The sequence below is a fragment of the Aspergillus costaricaensis genome (assembly GCF_003184835.1).
Source record: "Aspergillus costaricaensis CBS 115574 unplaced genomic scaffold BO79scaffold_1, whole genome shotgun sequence".
Lineage (NCBI taxonomy): Eukaryota > Fungi > Ascomycota > Eurotiomycetes > Eurotiales > Aspergillaceae > Aspergillus > Aspergillus costaricensis.
The window spans coordinates 924,916-944,325 of NW_020291801.1; the positions used below are offsets into that span (position 1 = coordinate 924,916).

At 51.4% G+C, this 19,410-nt stretch overlaps 6 protein-coding genes across 6 annotated transcripts; all 6 read left to right on the forward strand.

The window, feature by feature from the left end:
- The first annotated feature begins 2,339 nt into the window (after positions 1-2,339).
- Positions 2,340-2,783, forward strand: BO79DRAFT_2423 (uncharacterized protein). The gene has a single exon (XM_025685195.1). It carries the CDS (start codon positions 2,409-2,411, stop codon positions 2,631-2,633), a length of 225 nt encoding a protein of 74 aa, XP_025545149.1. The 5' UTR covers positions 2,340-2,408; the 3' UTR covers positions 2,634-2,783.
- Positions 2,784-3,420: 637 nt separating this feature from the next.
- Positions 3,421-8,544, forward strand: BO79DRAFT_2425 (uncharacterized protein). The gene is made up of 3 exons (XM_025685215.1): positions 3,421-4,973; positions 5,029-5,138; positions 5,208-8,544. Exons 1-3 carry the CDS (start codon positions 3,702-3,704, stop codon positions 8,365-8,367), a joined length of 4,542 nt encoding a protein of 1,513 aa, XP_025545150.1. The 5' UTR covers positions 3,421-3,701; the 3' UTR covers positions 8,368-8,544.
- A 1,052-nt stretch (positions 8,545-9,596) lies between these two features.
- BO79DRAFT_2436 (PP1-complex regulatory subunit GLC8) lies at positions 9,597-10,937 on the forward strand. Its single transcript, XM_025685302.1, has 3 exons — positions 9,597-9,849; positions 9,908-10,628; positions 10,711-10,937. Exons 1-3 carry the CDS (start codon positions 9,810-9,812, stop codon positions 10,829-10,831), a joined length of 882 nt encoding a protein of 293 aa, XP_025545151.1. The 5' UTR covers positions 9,597-9,809; the 3' UTR covers positions 10,832-10,937.
- A 1,398-nt stretch (positions 10,938-12,335) lies between these two features.
- On the forward strand, positions 12,336-14,232 carry sfh5 (CRAL/TRIO domain protein). The gene is made up of 2 exons (XM_025684338.1): positions 12,336-13,291; positions 13,355-14,232. The coding sequence occupies exons 1-2, from the start codon at positions 12,531-12,533 to the stop codon at positions 14,007-14,009; spliced, it is 1,416 nt and encodes a 471-aa protein (XP_025545152.1). The 5' UTR covers positions 12,336-12,530; the 3' UTR covers positions 14,010-14,232.
- A 211-nt stretch (positions 14,233-14,443) lies between these two features.
- Positions 14,444-16,999, forward strand: BO79DRAFT_184825 (terpene cyclase/mutase family protein). The gene is made up of 3 exons (XM_025680352.1): positions 14,444-15,309; positions 15,371-16,816; positions 16,870-16,999. The coding sequence occupies exons 1-3, from the start codon at positions 14,639-14,641 to the stop codon at positions 16,958-16,960; spliced, it is 2,208 nt and encodes a 735-aa protein (XP_025545153.1). The 5' UTR covers positions 14,444-14,638; the 3' UTR covers positions 16,961-16,999.
- A 165-nt stretch (positions 17,000-17,164) lies between these two features.
- BO79DRAFT_184827 (co-chaperone SGT1) lies at positions 17,165-19,004 on the forward strand. The gene is made up of 2 exons (XM_025680353.1): positions 17,165-18,102; positions 18,166-19,004. The coding sequence occupies exons 1-2, from the start codon at positions 17,302-17,304 to the stop codon at positions 18,748-18,750; spliced, it is 1,386 nt and encodes a 461-aa protein (XP_025545154.1). The 5' UTR covers positions 17,165-17,301; the 3' UTR covers positions 18,751-19,004.
- The last annotated feature ends 406 nt before the right edge of the window (positions 19,005-19,410 follow it).

Here is a 19,410-nt window from a genome sequence, read left to right on the forward strand (position 1 = left end):
GGAAAACGCAGTGCAGAGCGGTGCCAACACAACAAGCACACAGCCTGCGGGAAAGCCTCATTGACATGACATGACATGAACTGACCCAGACCTGACCACTGGGATTGGCATTGGAAACACTTCAGAACCCGGGTAGATGCACCTCTCTCGGGGACCTACTTGTCTGCGTACATGCATACTACGTACATGGCACTACTATCCATCGTAGAGTTTCTAGGTAGATGAGTGGTGGTGATGGTGGTGGTGATGATGGCTGTTGTCGTAAGTCCATTCCAGTCCATTCCAGTCCAGCCTGGATGAATATCATGGATATGATGATATGGGAAGTGGGGTGGGTGGATGGAATAGAACAGCGTCTAGACCAGCTGCGCGTCTGGGTTATGAGTGAGTGAATGCGCGTCCATTGTGTCTTTTCCTCCAACTACTCGTACAAACTCGAATTGTATCTACTAGTAGCCCACTCAAGAGAGATAGAGAGAGTCCAGACACTGGCAATGTGAGATCCATACATACATACTCCGTACATCCCTCCGACTGGATGAACATGGGAGCTGAAGCGGGCAACAGCAATCCGAGGCATGGAAGCTGAAAAAACGCGCTTACCCGCATCATGTAAATAAGATTGAAAATCAAAATATAAGAAAAAATTCAATATTCACATTTTATTCGGTTCGTTAAAATTGTTGATTGATGGAATGGGTACTGTAGTGAGTGAATCATCATCATCCTCACCAGCTTCCATCTGCTGGTTGTGGTCTAAGCCCCAATTGGGACTAGAGGGGGAACCCAGCTGGGCAAGTGGCAGATGAACACGTGCAGGTGGGGGGTTGCTGGTTGTCGCGCCCGATGGGGCTTAGTGCCGCGGAGCCACAAATCAACTTTGGGACGGGAGGGACCGTCAACTTATTCTCTTACTAGATAGTTAGTTAGTCTTGTTTATGTGGATGATGAGGAGGAGGAGGAGGATTATGGATGGATGGGATTATTATTTGGGGGTTTCAAGATGCAGTCAATCATCGTTATTAGTGAGTTGATCCGGAACATTTGCTTTACTTTGCTTTGCTTACTCTTATGGGGTTACGAAGAAAAGTGTCTGACCTGCAGGTTACCTTTTAGTTAGCAGCAAGCCAGCTAAGTACATGGATACTAGCTAGACTTTCCATTTCAGTCCACCCACACTCATCAAGTTCTTACTCATTCAGTCACCCTCCCCCTCGTCCTTCCTCACCCCCATGTACAGCTGATCAGTTCAGTAAAAGAGACGAGACACCCACAGACAGAAAGTGAGAGAGAGAGAGTGTGTGTGTCCTGACCGAGAATGGGAAACAAGACCAGACAGGCTGAGCCCATAACTCTACTTACTGACTAGTCGGGCCAACACAGTAAGGGGGGGCGGCCAACAAATCAGTGGCTCCCGACGGAGGGTCCGTCATGCATGCATGCATTGCCAGCTCATCAAGGAATTTCTCGCTCTCTCGCTCTCTCTGTCTGTCTTGTCTCTCTCTTCGCGCCCTCTTGCTGTCCTCTTTTTCTTCGTTCCGGGCGGAAGTTTACTTCGTTCGGTAGGGGAGAAAAAGACTAAGAAAAAGGGAAAGCAGTATCAGGATTAGTCCGGTTTCTCATCCGTTTCTCTGCTGTTTCGTTGGCCTGCTGGAGATCTGACCGGGTTTGCTTTCGTGTCTTGTCTACTCCGTACTATCTATCTACTTACCACCACTACTACTTATCTTCCACACTCACTGATGGGGATAATGTTTGAGGGTCAGTCGATATTTACAGGATGTTTGCTACTTACTTGACTTGATTAAGTTGTTCAGGTGTTCCCCTCATAGCATCAGGGAATTTACTACTTACTTAGATACATACGTAAATTTACTGATTTCCCCAGACCGGGACAGGTCAGCCGTCTGGGCTGCAGAAACTGGATGGGAAGTAATGGAGAGTTAGTAAATAATGTACCTGCTCCCGCCCCGGTCCCCAAGCAAGGTACAAGTTGACGAAGTAAGCCAAAAAAGAAAAATGAAAAAGGACTTATTTTCTTGCCTCACCCTGCAGCTTCATCGGTCCCTGCAAGCGGCCGATTCGAGTCACCGCCAACAAATCCACGCCTTCTTTTCCTTTATCCAGCCGACCAGCCAGTCACACAGCCTGACCAACCACTCTTTTCCATCCTGCTCTGACTTGCTTTTTCCCTTTCGCCCCTCCCCTCCGGATCGTTCGATTTGCTGGCATCCGCTAGCCGTGTAGGAGTAATACTACTGCCCACGGGAGTTCCTCGTTAGTAACTGGACTTTGATTTTTGATTTTTGATTTTTTTTTTTTAAACAATATTATTTTTTCGTATTTCTTTTTTAGATTTTCTGATTATTATTCTGTTATTCCCTTGAGGAGTGTCTGTCTGTGTCTGCATGTCATCCCGCCCACGGCCAAGTCAGCCAGTTGTCCCTCCCTTATCCGGACGAGGTCGGAGTTTATCAGCCTGTGAATCATTCAACTATTCCTATTCTACTACTATTCTTCCCTCATTCGAATCCCTCTTCTACTACTTACTACTCACATACTGTACTTACTTGGTAGCTGACTTGACTGACTGGCTATCCCACTGTTGTCTATTATTTGTTTCGGTGCTTTAGTTTTTTTTATTTTTATTATTATTATTTTCCACCTTCTTGGTATATGTCCTCGAAATAGTGTGTGTGGGTGTGGATTATATTTCTCCATTTTCTGCAATCTACCCCCCTCCATCAGTCGTCCTCATTATTGTTATTATCCTGCCCACTTTCATTCGTAGTATTGCTTCCACCATTACTACGGTCTACTTACTACCTACCTACTTACCACCACCGCACACTCCATTACCCTCTGCTCCAACTTCCCCTCCTCTCTCTTTTCTCTCTGCGTGTGTCTAGTTTTCCCACTTTGCCTTTTTCTATTATTTTGACCCTTCTTCCTCTTCTACTACTACTCTTTCTTCCTTCGTCCTTCTCTTCTCCCACCTCAACCCTCTACCAATACCACCACCACCACCAACAACAACACCATCCCCTCCCACCACTACTACCATCCTCTCGTCGCCCCCACTCCCATCCTGGAGCTCTCCATCGTGTCCGCCATTCATCACCATCTGGATTCCCCCCATGAGGACCGAATCTCACCTACCGCCTCTCCTTTAGGAGGACCATGCGCTAGTGAGGGAGCTTCTCGCGCCGGGGGCATCTTGCAACCTCAGCTGTCTTCGTCTCGGCCTAGTGTCCAGGAGACGACTGCCCATGGCAACACCATGTTCGATGCCCAATCCGATGCTCTTTCATCCACCTTGGCTTATGTGACCTGTATGTGCGCGCACGGCTCTCTTTTTTTTCCTTCTCTTCTTCTTCGATTTCGACTCTTTTCTGTCCAATTTTTTTTTTCGCTCTGTCTTCCTCCGTTTACTCCTTTCGGGTCATTTTGTGCGCGTCCACTTAATTGGCAAATTAATTTGCCGAATCGCCTGCCCCCCTGTCCTACGCATCGATATTGGCTTGCTTCATGCGATCGATTGCTGTCCTTTCCCCAATAGTATAGCCACCCAGCCCGACTAACTACGTGCTAACGGCTCGGCCTTGTTTTCTGGCTCGTCAGGCTTGATTCCCTCATCCGTTCAGGCAACTACACCATGTGAGGCCGCGCCTCAATCTTCCACTCCGGTTGCGACTTCTAGCATGTCTCCCATGCTCTTTTCTCCCGACGCAATGGCGGGTCGCACTATAGGTGAGTCTGGCGACTTGGATCGCCCGATTTCGCGTGTCGCAAGCCCCGTCTGTTCCCAGGATGGACAGTCCCAGGAAAACAACCATGGCGCCCTGCCTACGGAGCTGCCCAAGGTATCCTTTGAGGAGTTGGCCGTTCGTTATCGTCAAAATCATCATAATCAGAGTCGTCGGAAGACTTTGGAGCACCGTCTCCATGCCCTTAAGGTTTCAATGGGGATTTCGGCGCGCTTCGTCCGCGTCAGTTCAATCGTCCAACGAGGCTTGGTCGACCGCCTTAAACACGATGATAAGCCCAATTTTGTTGCTCTCTATCATACCCTGGTAGACCTCCAGGAATCATGCGATTCCGCTTTCCGGCGCAACTTTCACCGGCAGGATCCGTTGGAAGAATGGTCGCCCATCCGCGAGTCCTCCGTGGACCGTTCCCCGGACTTTTTCCTTCAGTTGAGTCCCCAATCTAGGTCCGATCTATTGGAAATTCTACATTTGGCCCGTACCGATCCTCAATTCATCTTGGAGAGGATCAGAGCCTTGACTCCTGGCCAACTGACGGCCTTGGTATCATCTGCGGGCGCTGCAAGCGATCCCAGTGAGATGTCATTCCCACCACCTGCATCCCGTTCCCGGACTCATGCCTCCTTTTCAAAGCGCTCTTCTGCCTCTTCCCTTAAGGATCGCGCCTTGACTTTTGAGCGTACGGATGCCCTGTCAACTCTGCTGTTCAACGTTTATGCGTCCCCATTGGATTCAGATGCCCCGGAAGCACAGCTCCGCTTGGATGTTTGGTCGTCTGTCTTTGCAAAACTTGTATCCGATGGCGGCATCAAGTACGATCCCCTACTCGGCCACATTTTAGGTTCCTGGGCCACAAACAGTGAATGGAAAGCAAAGCCCAAATTTGAGCTCTATCTCATGGATATCCTGCAAACCGGCGCATTTCTCCTGGAACATGTAGAAACTCCCCCTGGCATGAGTTTTGGTACAGAGCCTCCCGACCCCTTGAAGACCGATGTGGCCGAGGAATTTTTTGCTTCTGCAGTAGATGCATTGTTCCAGCTTTTGGATGACCCAGATGGAGGGCTTCCGCATGCGGTGATGCAATTGAGCAGTGCTATTTTGCAGAAACTCGAACGTCAGGACGGTCGTGACCGTTTTCTTGAGTTCTTGTTTGTCCAGTGGTTCTTTGCAAAATTCCTCTATAGCGCACTGACCTACCCTGAGGTATGAGAAGGCTCACCCAGATGTTTCAAAGCTCCTACTCTAACACTACGTCCAGGCACACGGTCTCTTGCTTGACTTCCATATCAGAAAAGATGCTAGAGAGAAGCTCCTCGGACAGGTCGGACTCCGTGCCTACTCGCAAGTCTTTGCCGTCCTTCATTCCATGTCCGTTGTCCCTTTGTCCAGTCACTACATGAAGCCCTTATCTAGAGCATTCGCTAACCCATCTTGTAGGAACCACTATTCTATGGCTCGTCCCACGGTGAGAAGGCACGTTGAGAGCATGCTTTGCCGGTTCGACCACGCCGACCCTCGCAGGAACGTCTTCGGAAAACAAACCTCTTCCCGCGCGACAGCTATCAGCAGCCGGGAATCGCCTGCTGCATTCTTGATGCTCTCCGCTGCTGACATCTTAGCCCTGCTGAATGCTCTATTCCCTAGGACACCGGCATCTACATGCAATTCCCCGCTCTCGTCTTCCGGGATGCCTTCGTCCCCTGCTGGATCTTTGGCCGCTCGGTCAGATCGCTCTATAGCGTCTATCATTGAGCCAGGATTTTTCCGGCCTCCTTCCGATAACATGTCCATTCACGCCCTCCAAGACCAGAGATTATTTGCTTCTGACATGGCCTTTCTGTCGCTACCGGAGAATTGCATGAGTCGCAATGCTGACAGGATCCGCTTCGAGTTGTCAGATCTGAGCGAGCCTGATGGTCGTGCAACTCTGGAACCACCTGCAGCTGAAGAATGGGCCATCTTCTCCATGAGCCGAAGTGGAAGATGCTTGACCTGGGGTCTTTTCCCCGATAATGGCCCGTCCAGTTTTCCGGAGCACGATTCTGTGGACGACGTTCAGTCCACCACCTTGGGAATGGAAGACAACTCTGAAGCTCTCCAAACGGCCATTGTGAAACTGATTCAAGATAACCCTGCCGATGATGCTGCCGAGTATGGTTTCATAGATATTTATGGCGTGTCCCAAGAAGCCCATCTATCCCTAAAGCAAAAGTTCGATAGGGCCATGGAACACTGCCATCATGACTCTGATTTCATCGGGGCTCACTACTGGTGGAATGCCGGCCGACAGCTTGTCCGCAGCATTGCAAACTCTCCCTCTCGACGCGTCGACGACTCATGGATCCTCGAGCCCATGCATGCATCGTGTGTCCGCTCACTCGCTACCTCACGGGCGGTTATTGAACGGTGTGAAACTGATCTCGTTGCCCTCAACAGGCATGTGCAACGGGTGCAGAGATCCGTAAAAGACTTGATGGCCACTGTGGCTAAACTTCGAGACAAGATGTGGTACATGACTGACGTAAAGCACTCGATGAGGTACGAAGATGCCAAACATGTCGCACTAGCATTGAAGACTATGATCTACTCTGCTCGCCTCTACAGACAAGCACCAAGCGATGGTCGGTCTCGCAGCAGCATGAGACCCTTTGGAAACTCCCTTCTTCAGAAACCAGAGTTGCAAGTCATGAATATCATGAAGGCACCGAGCAGTCAAGGCGGTCCCAACAAGCTGTCGGACGAGCAGGTGGACTTGATTCGCAAATGGCTCTCTCACAACAACATCGACAATTTCTGCAAAGGTGAGGAGCGAATCCACCGGTTCTGCTACGAGGTAAAGACAAGCATCAATCGACTCGTTGGCGAGACCATGGCCGAAACCCCGGTGCTGTGGTCCAGCGAACTGTATCACAAAGAGCGGGCCATGTACGAGGGCTCCAGTAACCGAAGCTTCCTAAGCCTCTCCTCGAGCATGCGACCGTTCAATATCTCCAGTGAAGACACGCCACATGCCTCGCCAGTCCACGGGACTACTACTCGTCCATCAGACACTTCAAGGTTTACGCAAGACCTACCTTCGCTGAGCTCCAAGTCCTCTTTCCAGAGTCTGATGTCCGATAAGTGGAAAATTCCTCGGGAGCCCTCGATCACAGACGCCTCTTCAATCGGCGGGTCCCCAGGAAGGGCTGCCTCAACTACTACCGGCGATTCGTTCAGCACATTCTGGTCAACACCACAACCCGCACACTATGCACCAAGTGCTTCCAGCCTATATTCCCGACCCCCCTCTATGTTCAGCGATAACGGTGTCCAGCCGTCACGTCGCAATGATCGCAAAACGCACAGCAAAGGAGCTTTCTTGGACGGCCTGAAACAGACCCTGACGAGCTTGCTCTTGAGTGACTTAGGCTCCCCGGTGTGGAGCTGTGGAAGTGAGACAGACGCTTGGTTTGGAAACGCACTGGAACAGAAGAGAATTCGAACCCAGATGAAGAAACGCGCGCGCATCCAGCAATTTTACACCGAGTGTGATGAGCGATTCGTTCATCATTCTCTCCAGCGCACACCGTCGGACCGTCGGAGAAGCAGATCGCTGGAATCTGCAGATCGATCAACAACCGGGGATGCCGAGACACCGTCTGCATCTGCCGCTGACAACTCTATGCGGCCAGATGAAACGCAGCGCTTCTCGTACGGTACTGTCTTTCGACGCCTCATAGAAGTCTTCTCGCGACATGGGAACCCATTTATCAAGCTGAAGGCATTGCGGGATCTGCGGGCGCTTGTTGTTGCATCTTTGAACTCCGATAACGATGATGCAAGCCCATTCAGTGCAACTGAGCCGCCCTCCTGCCCGCGAGGTCGTACTCCCGGGCTCCAGAACAAGAGAAGCGCCCGTCACAGCTTCTCCGAGTCTGATGCCAAGCGGACTCATGCCCAGGAATCCTCTCATACACCGACGACTCCTGCGGCCGAGTCTGTCATTTTCGACTCCCGACCCTCTGATTATTGTGCACCCACCGAGAATCAGATTGTGGATGCTCTTCGCAGCCTCCTCCTTGAAGTGAAGCCGAAGACCCTTTTCCGTGACTTGCAGTTCATTTCAGCCTTTGTTCCTTCGGAGACGTTGAACAAGACTGACAGCGGGACTGCATTTCTACAGTTTGGCTTGGCGGCGCTGAGCCTCAAGGACGAGATCTGCAATAGCATGGTCGAAATCGCCGATAACATTGTATCTCAAGAATTCAGTCGGCGCCATCCGCCTGGCTACGACCATACACCCCGGCCTGGGCACGCCCTCGAGGATGCTGCGGGCATGTGGATCATCACTGCCAAGGAAGGCAATCCAGTTGCCCAGCGGGAACTGGCCATTCTTTACCTTACCCACCCTGAACTCCTCCCGCGGGTAACCCTACCACTCACACTGCTGCGAGACACATTCAAGGCGGAAATGATGTACCGCCGCGACAAGGATTCCAAGTCTGACCCGCAGAGCATGTGCCTGGCACTGCACTGGATGCAGTTGTCGGCCAATGGCGGGGACGAACTTGCGCGCAACCGACTTCGGGAGCGGGAGGAGTTCGAGTCTATTGCATAAATCTCCTTTTCTTTTTTGCAGTTCTACTCATACTCAAGTACTTTCCTTACTTTCGATTCGTTTCTTTCTTTTATTGCTTGCGAGCATGTGCTTGTGATCATCTTTAGGACTTATATCTTTTTTCCTTCTCACCTCTTTCTATGATATTGATACCATTCACGACCTGCCGATTTTTGGCATCCGGCGCGGGTCTACTTACGCAACTAATCCTGGTGCAGACGCGCAGATCTATTGATATCCTGTTTGACAGATCTGGATGGACGGTGTTCTCCCCGGTTTCCCCTTGGCTGTTGTATTTTGCTATGCTACTCTTCTGCGGGATGTCCTTCGTCTTTCACGGAGCTGGGCAGGGTCATGAGATTCCCCTATACACTTACACCTCTTTTTTGTGCTTGGGGCGGCATTCTGCTATTCGATCACTTGTTCGTCTACCATTTTGTTTCTTTGGTTTTTATTTATCTTGCTGGTGAGTCGTCGCATCTTTACGGGGGACGAAGGAATCGGGCTCTTGGAGTTCTATCGCATACCAGGACAAGGACGGGAGTGTAGAAACGCTTTGTAGTTCGTTAGCATCTCGGACCGCAACTGGAGGGACGCAGGGAAACCCGGTCCACCAGGGTTCAGAATACAAGCAGCTTTATGCAACGTTGATGGGGTCAGGTAGTCAGGTAGCAACCACGTAGTGGGTCGGGAGTCGACAGTCGATCTCTGACAGTTTGAGAGGTGAAGAAGGGAAAGTAAGTAGCAAAACAGATCCCCCTCGGATGCTTGCGACGTCATCGACGGGCAGCCCCACGTGCCAGGTCACGGCTGGCTGTCTGTTTGCATTTACTTCTTCTGCTCCTTCTGTCTCTTTCGATGTTTCTGTTACAAGAACTGTCAACCCAACTGCACCATCTCCTGGTCGCCTTACTCTCTGACCCCTTTTTCCTCTTTCTCCTTTACCCCTTTCGTACCCCTCCCTGTTCTTGCTAAGCAAAGACAAAAAGAGAAAGTGAATCGAGCCACCAGGTAATCATCAGATCCAGCTGGACCGCGCGAACGTGATTCATCATCAGCAACCGTGCCACCGCCCTCATTTGTCGGGCTCATCGCCAGAGGCTGAGGAATCCCACCCCCGCCTCATCCAGGCCTCCTTCCTGTGTGTCTCGTCGCCAGCTCAGCCTCAGCTACTTACTGCCTTTCCCTTCGGGCACTTGCAGCTGACTCTCATTGAATTTTCTCTTTCCCTGGCTCATTTAATCTCTTTCGGGTCGCATTTATTGCGCATCTGATCCGCTTTCTTATCTGTTTTTTCCTTCCTTTCCGCTTTTCCCCTCTTCATTTTTCTCATACTTTATTTTCCTTCGACAGCGGTCGCTGCTGTTTACTTTACCAACTTTCTATCTTATTCAATCTATACATCTTGACTACACGACTTGATTTCGGTGCGCTTGGCGATCATGTCTCACCATATGGAGGATGCACACAAGCGACCCAAGGGTAAACAAGCCTCTTGCGCTCATCCTCGTTCTACGTCTGGTCGCTAATCGGACAGCAGGTATCTTGAAGAACTCCAGTTCTCAAGTTCCCCAGGTCGCGCAGCATGCTCACGCTACTCTGACGATCCCTCCGACCTCGGCCGACTCTACGGACACCAAGGAAATCACGCTTCAGAACACTCTCCAGAATGCCGGTCGACGTCGGTCGTCATCCAACACTCGCCCCGGGTCTTCGTCGCGACGACAGTCTCTTGCCAGCATCCATGGTCATCACGACGAGTCTTCGCCTCGCCTGAAGTGGGACGAAGCCAACCTGTATCTGACTGAGCAGGAGAAGACGGCCAAGATGAAGATTGATGAACCGAAGACTCCCTATGCGCCGCGCTATGACCCCGCCGAGGATGAGGATGAGCTGGCGGGTGAGGAGAGTCTGATTGATGCGCAAGAGGTGGTGGTGGACGAACTGGACAAGACGAAGAAGGCGCACAAGAAGGCGATCGCAGAGGATGATATTCCGGAGTTGGAGCTGGGAGAGGCTGAGGAGTATGGTGGTGATGCGCATATGGGAGATGCGGATCGGATCGTGCGCGAACGAAGCCTGAGCAATGACTCACATCGGGGCGGGAAGCACGTTGTAGTCGGGGCTGGCGAGCTGAATGGCGAGACGGAGTCTGGTGGAGATACGTTGATGACGGCGGGCGAAGCCGAGGCAAAGCATCGCCAGTTCGAGCAGCATCGGAAGAAGCACTATGAGATGCGGAACATTAAGGAACTCCTTGCGTAAGCTGCCCCTCGTTTTCCAGAATGGGACTGGTGGGATTTGTCATGGTGTCTGGTATACTGACAGGTTTCTGATTTGTAGTCACCCGGAAGAGCTCGAGGACGAAATGGACGAAGATGAAGACGAGGGGGACAGCTCGAGCGCCGCGGTGCCGCCCCCGATGCCTAGGATTCCGGAGCGATTTCTAAATGGAGGAAAGTGAGGGTGCGAAAGGATGGACGGAAAGAGAGAGAGAACTAAAATTACTCTACCCGAGAAGGGTTTACGACGGGAAGAGGTAAACAGGAAAGTGGATGGAGGGAGGGACTAGCTGATTCTTGCTGCATTAAACGGACTCTGTATATTCCCCAGCGTTGTTGTTTGGTCATGATGGGACGGACTTGTATGTATCTATGGGAAGTATTCTGCTTTTTACTACTGTGTTTTTTTTTTCTTTTTTTTTTTTTCTTTTCCTACAAGCTGATGTGGATTTGTCGGCTCTTTGAGACTCATAGCGATTGATGGGTTGATTGATTGATTGATAGACGAGAGAGATAAAATGAAATGAACCCAGTGGGGGAGGAGGAAGTTATGGATTGTTGACACGTCTTGTTTTAGAACTAGATACGTAGATACTAGACTAGTACTCCGTAGTAAAATGAGCTTGTCAAGTGTCAGGGAACCGAAACAATCCACCCGAAGCAAAGCAGGGAGAGTTCCAGACTGTTGTTGTCTGACCTGCTAACAGGCCAGGGGGGGGAACTCGTCATCCTTCGTGTCAAAAAAAGAGCAACCATCAATACTACTACGAGAAAGGAAACAAAATACAAAAAAACAACTTAGCAAAGAAAAGTTGAACCAATACCATTAAGAGAAAAGGTGATAAGTACTAGTAATGAGGGATGGAGTGAGTTAGAGCACGCGCCTCTTCGCTAAACCCTCGGGCTGGGCTGTCAAGTCAAATCATCCGACCGACCACCTGAGACAAGGAAAGAATAATAATAGTATCAATCAAGGAAGACCAAGAGTTGGCATTACCCTCGAGTACTTACCCGGTGCCTTGCATGTCATGTTGGAGGGAGATGAGTGGATGTGATCAGTCACCGCATGCTGTAGCCTGTCAGGGGGGCATCATTTTCTGGTCTCTCTCTCAGTCTCTCAGTCTCTCTCCTGAAACATCCTTGCAGGCCCACTTCAAAAGATTCAGGAGGATGGGATGGATCATTTTGTTCCTAGTACGTAGATAGCTACTTTAGTTTGGTTGCTATTTCTGAGTCACTTGGTTGTGTGCCTTTTTTCACTTACCACTTCCCCCAACTCAATAGATCAAGATGTTGAATAAAGTTATAAAGTTTGTTGTGTTGGATTTATAGTATTATCTATCTAGTAGTGAAAGAGTCATGTATGAAATTGTCAACCATGGGATAATGATGGATCCCATGTTTGTTTGTTTGTTTGTTTGAAATCTAAACTTCTTTGGATCTTGGTCTGAATCGATAGATAATAATAATAATAATACTCAGTTGTCTTGTCTGATCGCCGTTGAAACCTCCTAAATGAAATTAACGGCCGCTGCAGCAATTAATTAATTAATTCTCTGCTGCCTCTGATTGGATTGCACGCCTTTTTCTGTGCTTTCTTAGCTTCTCGTCTTTTGCCTGCTTCTGTCGCTTCGCTTCGTTTCTTTTGCGCTTTCTGTCTTTCTTGTTTCTCTCTCTCTCTTCCTCTCCTTCTTTCTTTTCTTTCTCCCCTACTACTGTGCTAATTTCACGGCTGTCATTGGAAAAAGCCCATCCCACTTTCGCATCCGATCGCATCACGCAATTCCCATACATTCTTTTAATTTCATTTCCTCCCACCCTCTCTCTATTCTATCTTCACTAATCAACTACTACCAATAATACCATCCCACTACATACATCATGGCCGATCAACCCGAAAAGACCGCCGCCGCCGCCGCTCCTGCTGCCCCCGAGGCGCAACCTTCCACCACCACTACTGAGCCTGCGGTTTCCGAGTCCCAGCCTCAGCCCGAAGTCGAACAAAAAGTCGAGGCTGCGACGACAGGAGAAGAAGCAGCTTCTCCTGCCCCCGCTGCCGCTGCCACGGAACCTCCCGTGACGGAACCCGCTCCCGCTCCCGCCCAGGAGGCCGTCGAAGATAAGAAGGAAGAAGCACCAGCCAAGGAAGAGACCAAGGAGACCAAGACTGAGGAACCCAAGGAGGAGCAAAAGGCGGATGAGCCCAAGGCTGAGCCCAAGGCCGAAGAAGCAAAGGAGGAGGAACAAAAGCCCGCTCAGCCCGAGTATCTGGCCAAGAACCCGGCCCTCAGCCAGTTCTTCGATCGTCTGTCGGCCATTCTCTCCTCCACTGGCTACAATGAGATGTGGGGTGTCACCCTCAAGGACTCCTCGGATGTCCCCACCGTCAACATCCTCATCAAGTTCCTGCGCGCCAACGAGGGCAACGTCAAGCTGGCCGAGGAGCAGCTCACCAAGGCCCTGCAATGGCGCAAGGAGATGAACCCCCTCGCCCTGACCGAGGGCCGCTACAGTGCTGAGCGCTATGGTGGTCTGGGCTATGTCACCAAGTACCCGGAGGCCAATGGCAAGGAGGTCATTGTCACTTGGAACGTCTATGGTAATGTCAAGTCTATTGATCAGACCTTTGGCGATGTGGATGGGTAAGTGCCCCTGCTGTTGCTACTGTTTCGTGATTGATGAGGTTTATATCTAACTGTCACTAGATTCATCAAGTGGCGTGTCGCGCTTATGGAGCTCGCTGTCAAGGACCTGAAGCTGAGCGAGGCGACGACCGTGATCGACTACGACGGCGAGGACCCGTACCAGATGCTTCAGGTCCACGACTACCAGAATGTCAGCTTCCTCCGCCTGAACCCCACCATCAAGGCGGCCAGCAAGAAGACCATCGAGGTGTTCTCCATGGCCTACCCCGAGCTGCTGCGGGAGAAGTTCTTCGTTAACGTGCCTGCCATTATGGGCTGGATGTTCGCTGCCATGAAGGTCTTCCTCAGCAAGAACACCACCCGCAAGTTCCACCCCATCTCCAACGGTGCCAACCTGGCCCGCGAGTTCCCTTCCCTGAAGGACAAGTTCCCCAAGACCTACGGTGGCAACGGCGCGACCCTCGAGGAGGAGGCCTTCACGGTCAACCTCGAGAAGGCCCAGCCTGCTCCGGAAGCCCCCAAGGAGGAGGCTAAGGAGGAGCCCAAGCAGGAGCAGACCGAGGCCCCTAAGGAAGAGGCCAAGGCAGAACCGGCTGAGGCTCCCAAGGAAGAGGTGAAGGAGGAAGCCAAGACAGAGCAACCGGCGGCTGAGGAGCCGACCAAGGCAGAGACCGCAGTGACGGCCCAGGAGGCGCCCGCCACGGAAGCCAAATAAAAGCAAGCAAGAGGCGTAACTCACGCCTGGTCGGGATGAGGCCAGGATCACTGATCACTTAATTTACGGTAATGGATGGGACAGGTTGGATTGATACCCGGGGGAATCGGTAGAATGATTCCGTGTCGTTTTGCGTACTTGATACCTCTCGATAGTGTGTGTGCTTTATGTTCTGGAATTGATGGGGTGCAGAGGCACTAGATAGTAATATTTAATGTAACAGGTCATATAGCCTCCGATTTAAAGTTCCGATATTTCTGTCGAGTTGACCGTTATTTCATGCGTTCCTGCATGCCGCAGGACTTGATCGTATTAAACATCGTATTCCTGCCTATTTATGCTGATCGCCAGCCAGGCACCCCTGATGACTCAGCAGACAATGTCCCTCATTTCCTGCACCAACAAAACACTCAGCTGCACAACTAAGACTGCACGAACAACAGGCAGCAAATAACATTCGGGCAAGGGAGATTTAGTGTGTTGTTCTTCCTTTCTCCTCTCGAGTGTGGTTGTATCCTATAAACCACCCTCTTCCCTCTATCCCTCTCCACCAATCCCAACTTTGCCATTCTTCCACCCTTTCTATCCCCCCATACCATACATAATAAGTGTACAACAACCCCATCACAATGTCGGGACCTCACATCGGCCCGTGGAGAACTCCCGCCCAAGGCCATCTCACTCCCGACGCCAACGGCGATCTCAAAACCGACTACACACGCTGGCGTCTCCGCGACGACCGCGGCCGCCAAACCTGGCACTACCTGGAATCCGACGCCGAAAACGAGCAATGGCCTCAATCCATCGCAGATAAGTATTTCCTGGGTCTGCCCACGGGACTTCCCGAGCTCCCTAAACCCCAGACGCCCCTGCAATGCGCTGAGAACGGGCTGGAGTTCTTCTCCAAGTTGCAGCTGGAGCCGGGGAACTGGGCGTGCGAGTATGGTGGGCCCATGTTCTTGCTGCCTGTCTTGATTATCACGTATTATGTTACCAACACGCCTATTCCGCCGGAGTATGCTACCGAGATTAAGCGCTATTTGTTTGCTAGGCAGCATCCGGAGGATGGTGGGTGGGGGTTGCATATTGAAGCTCATAGTTCTGTGTTTGGTACTTGTATGAATTATGTTACGTTGAGGTTGGTGGGTGTGAGTGAGGAGGATCCGAGGATGGTGAAGGCTAGGGGTTTGTTGCATCGGTTTGGAGGTGCGATTTATGGGCCTCATTGGGCTAAGTTCTCACTGGCTGTCTTGGGTGTTATGGATTGGGAGTGTGTTAATCCGGTGCCGCCGGAGATTTGGTATGTTTCTTTCTGGCTGTGAGTATTGGAAGATTTGTGGATGGGTTGCTGATTCTACCAGGCTACTTCCTGACTGGGTGCCGTTTGCGCCGTGGCGCTGGTGGATTCATATTCGTCAGGTCTTCTTGCCCATGTCGTATCTGTGGTCGAAGAGGTTCTCGCATCCGTTGGACCCTCTCACCAAGCAGCTGCGGCAGGAGCTGTATACCCAGCCGTATGACTCGATTGACTTTGCGGCGCATCGCAACTCAATCCACAAGGCGGACAATTACTACCCCAAGACGTGGCTGCTGAATACTTTGAACTCTCTGCTCGTCAACATCTGGAACCCCTACCTTCGTCTTCCTGCCATTGTGCGTCGCGCGGAGGAGTGGACGTGGGAGTTGGTGCGCATGGAGGACGAGAATACCGACTACGCCGGTCTGGGGCCCGTGAGCAACCCGTTCAACATGATTGTGTGCTACGAGCATGACGGTCCGGACAGCTACTCGGTCCGTCGCCACCGCGAACGGCTGCACGACTACATGTGGATGAAGGACGAGGGCATGCTGATGAACGGCACCAACGGCGTCCAGGTGTGGGATACAGCCTTTATCACGCAGAGTATCGTGGTGGCTGGCTTTGGCGATGACCCGAAATGGCGGCCCATGCTCACCAGAGCGCTGGAGTTCCTGGAAGACCATCAGCTGCGCGAGAACGTGCCGGACCAGGAGAAATGCTACCGCCAGCACCGCAAGGGCGCATGGCCATTCAGCAACAAGACGCAGGGATACACGGTCAGTGACTGCACTGCTGAGGGACTGCGCTCGACCATCCAGCTGCAGGAGATGCACAACTTCCCGAAACTCATCTCGGAGGAGCGGTTGAAGGACAGCGTCGACTGTCTGCTCCTGATGCAGAACCCTACTGGTGGTTTCACCGAGTACGAAACCACACGGGCATCCGAGAAGGTCGAGTGGCTCAACGCAGCCGAGGTATTCGGCGGAATCATGATCGGATACGACTATCCCGAGTGCACGACCGCGTCCGTCACCGCGCTCTCCCTCTTCAGCAAGTACTATCCGAACTACCGGGCCGCGGAGATCAAGACCGCCAAGGAAAAGGCCGTGCGGTACATCAAGCGGGTGCAGCGCGCCGACGGCAGCTGGTACGGATCGTGGGGCATCTGCTTCACGTACGCGGCGATGTTTGCGCTGGAGAGTCTGGCCAGCATCGGAGAGACGTACGAGACGAGCGCGGACTCCCGACGCGGATGCGAGTTCCTCATCTCGAAGCAGAAGGAGGACGGCGGCTGGGGCGAATCATACCTCAGCAGCGAGAAGCACGTCTACGTGCAACACGAGAAGTCGCAGGTCGTGCAGACCGCGTGGGCCAGTCTGGCGCTGATGGAGGCCGGGTATCCGCATAAGGAGCCGCTGCGAAAGGCAATGCAGCTGCTGATGTCGCGGCAGCAGGCCAACGGAGAGTGGTTGCAGGAGTCGATTGAGGGAGTGTTCAACCAATCTTGGTGAGTATACCTGATCGTAACTTGAGAGATAGCTAAGTACTAACGAGTGACAGCATGATTTCGTACCCCAACTATAAGTTGTACTGGCCGATCCGGGCGTTGGGATTGTATGCACGCAAGTTTGGCAATGAGGAGTTGGTCTGACTGCAGCAGACTTTTCTATGAGTATATGTATTACTAGTCACTACTACTACTTTCTACTAATTGATAATATGATTCAAGTATACAATGGTGTTTATAGTTAGTATATGAGTAGCCAATCACGTGGATGCTCCGCTCCCCGCATCTCCAAAGAAGATCATCGAACTTTGTTTCGATTCCATTCACCTCACCTGCACTTCACTTTCACTAATTCCTTATTTTCTTCGGATATTTCCTTACAAAAAAACCCCCCACCTTTCACATCCCATACTCACCTCCTACATAACCACATACCCACCCACCAATCCACCCACCTACACAACACCCCAACACCTTTATCCAAAATGAACGCCGCCTCTCTCGGCGACACCGCCCTCCAATCCTCCGACCCCACCACCGCAACCCTGCACTACACCACCGCACTCCTCACGCACCCCCGATCCCCCAGCTACTTCATCAAGCGCTCGACCGCCTTCTCACGCCTAAAGCCGACGCCGAATCTCCCCGCCGCGCTGCGCGATGCCGAGTCCGCTGTGCTTCTTGCCCGCGAGCGGGGCAAGCGCGAGTTGATTGTCGAGGCGCAGATGCGCAGGGCTATTGTCTTGTTTCTCATGGGGAGGTATGTTGCTGCTGAGGGGGTGGTGGGGGTTGTGGAGCGGATGGTGGGGTTGGATAAGGAGGGGAATAAGGAGGAGGTTGAGGATAAGGAGGAGAAGGTGATGAGGGCGATGGGGGGTGCATCGGGTGGTGCTGGGAAGGGTGTTGAGGCGGAGGTGAGGATTTGGGGGGCGAAGATTAGGGCGAAGGTGAGGGGTTCAGGTGGTGATGGGGATGAGGTGGAGGAGGTGCCGGTGGGGGTTAAGGTGCCTGGGGAGAAGGAGTTGAGGGCGCAGTTGGAGGAGTTGAGGGGGGGGAGTAAGATTGCGGCTGTTGGTGAGGAGGGTCAGAAGGTTGAGGATAAGGCTGAGAAGGAGCAGCAGGAGGAGGAGGAGAAAGCCGAGGTTAAGGAGACTCAGCAACAGCAGCAGCAGCAACAAGTCAAGGTCCGTCATGAATGGTACCAGTCCGGAGAGACGGTTGTCGTGACGTTGTACGTGAAAGGCGTGCCTAAGGATAAAGTGGCTATTGAGTTGAAAGAGGACTCGGTATGTACCCCTCCTCCATCACCTTGATCTATCATACAACATACTAACTAATTATACTTCAAGACATCCCTCCAATTCCCCCTCCCCTCCGGCGCCGAATACGACTTCACCCTCGACCCGCTCTTCGCCCCCATCGACCCCTCCACCTCCAAGGTCTCCGTCTTCTCCACCAAGATTGAAATCTCCCTGCGCAAGAAATCCCCAGGCCAGAAATGGAGCGCCTTGGAATCCTCCACCGGAGTTACTACTCCCCAGCCTACAAGTACAGTTGCACCCACCACACAAATCAAACCACAAGCCCAAGGCCCATCATACCCTACCTCCTCCCGCCACGGCGCCAAAGACTGGGATAAGCTTGCTTCAAGCCTAACCCAGAAGTCGAAGAAGGACAAACCCAAGAATAAAGACGCGTCTAAGACAGAAGGCAAAGGAGAAGATGATGAAGCATCCGACGCCGAATCCATCAACTCGGACTTCGGAGGCGGCGATGCCGTCGATGGGTTCTTCAAGAAACTCTATGCGAATGCGGACCCGGATACTCGTCGCGCTATGGTGAAGAGTTATGTGGAGAGTCAGGGGACTTCGTTGAGTACGAATTGGGATGAGGTCGGTCAGGGACCGGTTAAGGTTAGGCCGCCTAGTGAGTGAATTTTTTTTTTTTTTTTCTTTCTTTTCATCTTTCTCTTCTGGAGGGATAGAATGGGGGAAGGAAGAAGGAAGGGGGAAGAGGAACGGGGATGCGAATTGCAAGCGTGGAGTTTATTTTCAAGGTCTAACTTACTATCCATGTTGTGGGTGCATGTGGGTGGTGTTTATGGTTTGGTAGTTTGATTTCTTTTTTTCTCTTTGTTGTTTTGTCTTGCTGGTTGTAGCTTAGCTCTGCTTTGCTAGTAATGGTAATCTGTTTGAGATTGAGACTGGTATTAGTACTTATCTGGAAACAGGTACGTAGACTACTGCGAAGTATGCGTCAGTAGAAGCAAGTATAGTATGAGATAATACTATATACACGAAGAACCCCCAACCCAGTCAAACGCCAAATAATGAGCAAAGTAGTAAGACTGGCATAGCATAGCAACCTGGCCATATAGCAAGCAAGCAAGCAAGCGCTTTTAAGATATTTCAATTAATCAATCATCCCCAACCACCAACACCAACACAAACACCAATCCATCTTTCTTTATGTCTTCCCAGAGACATAATCAAGAATAAAAAGAAGAAGAAGAAGAAGAAGAAGAAGAAGAAGAAGAAGAAGAAGAAGAAGAAGAAGAAGAAGAAGAAGAAGAAGAAGAAGAAGAAGAAGAAGAA